The sequence below is a fragment of the Lepidothrix coronata genome, unplaced genomic scaffold, assembly GCF_001604755.1.
Source record: "Lepidothrix coronata isolate B3197 unplaced genomic scaffold, Lepidothrix_coronata-1.0 Scaffold159, whole genome shotgun sequence".
NCBI classification, from domain to species: domain Eukaryota; kingdom Metazoa; phylum Chordata; class Aves; order Passeriformes; family Pipridae; genus Lepidothrix; species Lepidothrix coronata.
The window spans coordinates 950,291-955,327 of NW_016690339.1; the positions used below are offsets into that span (position 1 = coordinate 950,291).

The 5,037-nt window shown below is 40.8% G+C and overlaps 1 protein-coding gene across 1 annotated transcript in view; it reads left to right on the forward strand.

Moving 5' to 3' along the window:
* Positions 1-5,037, forward strand: part of SLC38A1 (solute carrier family 38 member 1) — a 42,340-nt gene that overhangs the window by 17,870 nt on the left and 19,433 nt on the right. Inside the window, exon 5 of the mRNA XM_017829183.1 lies at positions 4,233-4,306. Within this exon, the coding sequence (XP_017684672.1) occupies positions 4,233-4,306 (74 nt within the window). The remainder of the gene's footprint in view (positions 1-4,232; positions 4,307-5,037) is intronic.

Genomic DNA, 5,037 nt, shown 5'->3' on the forward strand with positions numbered 1-5,037 from the left:
AGACGTTTCATTGTGAAAAGTGATTGTTAAGAAGTCAGTTGGGAATTGTGTGCAGATTTCAATGATAAATGTTCATTGAGGAAAGAAATACAGTAATTTACAATATTTGAGAACTATTCAACAGGGTTACTGAGTTTACAGATTGCTCTAAAGTGGTGTCATTTCTTGAATGTCGAATCTAAAAATATAGAACTTTTGTCATTTCTTAGTATATAATGTGAGCCCTGTAGAAAGTAGTGTAGATAGCCAAAGTGGTATGTATTGCCATCTGTTCTGGGATTTTGTGCCAGAATAGCTTAGATCCATGATGCTAGCTTACAATTTGCTGTGGTTGGGTAAAATCTAGAAATAATCAAAGGAGTTAATCCATTTACATTAAGAATGTATGAAGTCTCAGAATTGTGTTGTCACTAAGCTAGGCTGTAAAATATCTGGATTGTAATTTACATCTTTCTTTAGCAGAGTGACTCAGTTTATTTTATTTTTGCTGCATTTTTTACCCAGTACTCCAACCCATATGTGATAGGCCACCCATGCTCTGATAAGCACATCTCTGTAGGTACAAACTGGTGGTTGCAAAAACTGCTGTAAAGAGAGAAAAAAAAAGTTATGTCTTTTCAGCCTTGTTACCTCTTCTGTGATAATAGTGTCTCAGCCAAGGAACAGCCTCAATTTCTCCTTGCTGCTTTAGTTTTCTATAAGCTCGTCTTCTTCTCATTCTTTCAGCAGTTTTTCATGAGAGTAAAGTGAAATGTGTTGTTCTAAAGGATGTAAAAAGGCAGTTTCTTTTAAGTGAAGTAGATCAGACCAGTGATGTGAACACCAGAGAAACTTCTAACAATGTGTGATGGTGACTGAGCTCGACCCGAGTAGTGAGTATGTAGATCTGTACCAACACACTGTGCAAAAAACTACCAAACTGAATGTAGAGATTTTATAGAGTAAATAACAACATTATTCTCTGTGGAATTAACTGTGTGTGTTCAAAAGTGGATAATTGTTTTTGTTAGCTTTATAATGCCTTTAGATCTGTTGGCTTTGAGATATAGTAGCCAACTGAGATCACAGGTAAGGAAGCTAGCAGGACCTAACTGAGCAGGCTAGCAGAGCTTTCCCCTTTGAAGCCTGCAGGATCCTAACATGGTGTCTGTAGTTGTGCTTGAAAGTTGAACTGCTTTAAATGTTCTTTTATCTTACAATAATCTTAGAGTTAAACCTAGTCTATTAGTGTTAGATTTTTTCTTACACTCTCATTCCATACATTTTTCCTGTAAGTGTATAGTTCTGCTGTTGGTGTCACAGGTAGATCATTTCTGCTTTCACTGCTTTTTGCACATGAGAAAGCACTTAAATTCACTACCTTTGAGTAGCACAGTTCTGGAAAGTTTATCCCATATTGGCGTGAACCATCCCTGAAAAGTAGAAAGCAGAGGCAGAAAAATTAAGGGAGAATTTTCAGCACTGACAAAGCAGACCCACCCTGATTTCCATTCTCACAGCTTTTGGGCTCTCGCAGTATGAAGTGCACACTGCCATGAACACCTGGATCACTTCATATCTTATATCCTTAGCATAAGACATGCAAAATAAACATGGCAATGTTTATGTCCTATTTGCATAACTTAGTGCCATAACAAAGCATCATAGTGTCTAGGCAAAACTACTGAGGTAGGAACTCAGAGGAGCTTAATCCCAACATTGGTGATAACTACAGCCTAGACCAAAAGACAACATAATTTTCTGTATGCCAAAGGAGAGAAAACTTTACTGCCAAAAGATGGCACAAAAAGTTTCGGAAGTTAGAGATGAGCCAGGCCACCGAGGAATTGCAAGAGCAGTTGTTGCTGCTTGTGGTTTCATCCTGGAGAGCCAGGTCCAAGAGTGATGGATCATGTTGCTGAGACATCTAGGCCAGCCATGCACAAGGTGCCTTCAGCCTGCATTTAGTCCAGCACTGCATATGATCTGAAAAACCCTGCTGAGGCAGAGGAGCTTGTTAGAAGAGGTATAGATTGAGACTACAGCTGAAGTTTCACACTGCTTCCTGCAGCTGACTCTGCTAGTTTTGGCTGAAATGACTCATGAAGCTGCAGCCTAACTCCTCCTGAGGTTTAGGGTAGCTGGCAGACCAGCCCTCTAGGAGGCTGTAGGGTAGCAAACCCCATGCTCTTTTTATCTCTGCACCCAATACCTTATGAGGGTTCAGAACTGCTCTGTGAAATAATTCAGGTGACTTCATGAGCCTCACAGCTTTTCTAACCCCAAAGCCTGGGACTTCACAGCAGGCTGGGGGCAGCATAGAATTCAGCTGACCTGGTAAATGTGGTATCTGGGAGAAAACAGCAGTGGCATCACAGGAACGGTTTGTTCTTCCCAACACTGTATCAGTCCTCTGGCCTAAACTGTTTATTCTTTTGCAGGGAAGTGACTTTTGCATCTGCCGTTTGCTTGCACAGCTACCAGCACTTCTTTAAAAGCAGGCAAAACAAAGAGTAGGGGAGTGCTTTTGGGACTGTAGTGCAAGTTCCCTGTTTCTGTTTTGAATTTGTGCAGAGTGAGTGGCATGGACATTTTCATTCCTTTCCAAGGGGTGGTTCTGGCACAAATATTCCTGTCCATACCACAGTCCTAACACAAACAAGTTTTTCATACAGTGCTAATGAAAATGCCAAGTGTCTGTAAGAACCCTATGGGGAGCTAAGGACAACAGATCAGATAAATACCTGGCTGCTTGGGAGTGTTATTTTTTCCGCTGCAAAGGCTCTGTGAGCTCAGTGCTTGAAAAACAGGAGCTTTTAATATTAAGACAGACTGGATGCTGGCATGCAGAGCTGGAGCCATTTGGGGCTGGGATTGAGTCAGCCCCAGCAGCTGAGCACAGGGGCTGAGCGCCGTGTCTGCAGGCAGACAGGGGCGGAACAGCTCAGCAGGGAACCCGGGCAGGAGGAGGGCTTAGCAAATCTGTAAAAAATGGAGCAGAGTGACCTCAGCCAGTACAATCTCCCTTCCCTTCTCCACCTTCTCAAGGAGAAACAGCCTTGGGGCTGTACAAAGAATGCGTTGTTATTGTCAACCATCATTCTTTCTTGGCAAAAGAGCAGTTCCTTCTATCACCTCTTTATGTTTCTCCCTGCTTCTCTGGCCCCAAGGAACTTGTGGGTCATTATTTGGCACTAAAGTATTTCCAGTCTAAACTAATAAAAAAGTGACGGGAGGAGGCTTCTCATCCTGTTCTTTCTATATATTCATATGAAAAAGATGTGTTGCTGCCTATCTATGGCAGCAGCTTGTTTTCTGTTAAATTTTAGTCTTGTTTTCCTCGGTGTCCGGAGGGTAGTTGTCATAATAAAGAGAGGAATTGCCAACAGATTGTCGGAATGCTTTTCACACACATCATGAAAACATCATCAGGTCTTTGTGTGTCAGTGTTGGAGGGGAAGGCACACATGGTGTTTGACTTAAAGACATTGAGCAATGAGAAAATGTGCTTTTATGCACTTAGCCCCCAGCACTGACTTATTATCATTTGTGCCAGCAAGTTCCCTACACAAACAGTTTGGTCACTACTTCCTGCAATTCTTCTATGTGAAGTTAAATTATGGATCATGTCAGACCAGGACTGACATCAGTGAGGGAACAATAGCCCCCACCTGGACAAAGTATAAGCCTTTGGTTGATGCCTTTATTCCCAAGGGAGGGCAGTCAAGCCTTAACTTCTCTCTCCTTGGGCACTGTGAGGCACATAAAAAGCAATTTGGGCATGTTACCCTTTGGAGGTAACATATGAAATGTGTCCTGGGAAAAGATGTTTCCATTTGTTATGGGAGTCCTTAAATACGGGACTTTCCTCAATTTTTACTCTGCTTCCAAAATAAAAAAGTTTAGAGTGCATGTTGAACGACATACCTGACTCATTTGTGCTCTGATTAAATCTTCATTTCTGTCTGATAAGAGATCTTTACTCTTGCTTTTTTCAGTATGGTGAGGTGTAACTCAGCTGCACTCTGTGGCTCCGCTAAGTTTTATTTGGTTGAATCCCTCTACATGTGGGGTCTCCTACCTCCATGGTGGAACTGCAAACAGCATGTGAATCACATGTATTTTAGGGCTTTTTGCATGGTCAGAAGAATAAAAAAATTGTCTTGGAGTCAATAGGAATATGACCTGACATGAAATATTGAAATGTTAGACTTCATCTCTTATGGTAAGCTTTATTTTCCATTCTTTTGTAGGCTGCTTTTGATTTCAGTCACGCTGCTGTCTATTTATTCAATACATCTCCTGTTGGTGTGTTCAAAGGAAACAGGTAATCTAAGATGTTTTACCATTTCAGTAGAATTGTAAAAACCAAGAGGTGAAAAGTGTTCAAATGAAGCCAGGTGCTTTCTGTAAGGTGGAGTTTTTGTCACTTTGCTGACATGATAGGAAGGCCTGACAAATTTGGGTCAAAAGCCCAGAATTAACAAGAATTTATGTCATGACAATGGAGAAGAGCATCACTATAAAGAAAAAAACTTATGACAAAGAGTGAATTCTGCTGCCTGGAAATGTTGTCTTCAGTGAACTAGAAGGAACAGCTCATATAGTTTCTTTGCATTACAAAGTGAATTACAAATGAAACATAGTGAACCTTCAAACTGCCACAGCCAGTGATAAAGAATGCATGAAAATACAGTTTGTCCTTAATGGTTAGTGTGAAATTCCTGATAGCCTTTGTGGCGTAGTAGTTTTCCTAGAATAAAATAGAAGGGAACAGTTCCTTCACAGAGAGAAGTGTATTTGTAACACAGATACACTATCTAAACACAGAAATTAGAAGTTACCTACAATGTTAAATGTCACTGTGCTCTGAAAGCCGAGAGTCTCTTTCCTTGTAAACAATCTCTGAAGCCATATTTTTAAAATTATCTGTGCACGAGAACACTATAATATATAAATACGCAATTTGATCACACAAGTTACTGTTCTAGCATGTCATCATCATCATCATGGCTGGGCTTTGCGAACGAAGATTTGGGAAGGCTCTATCCACATTTG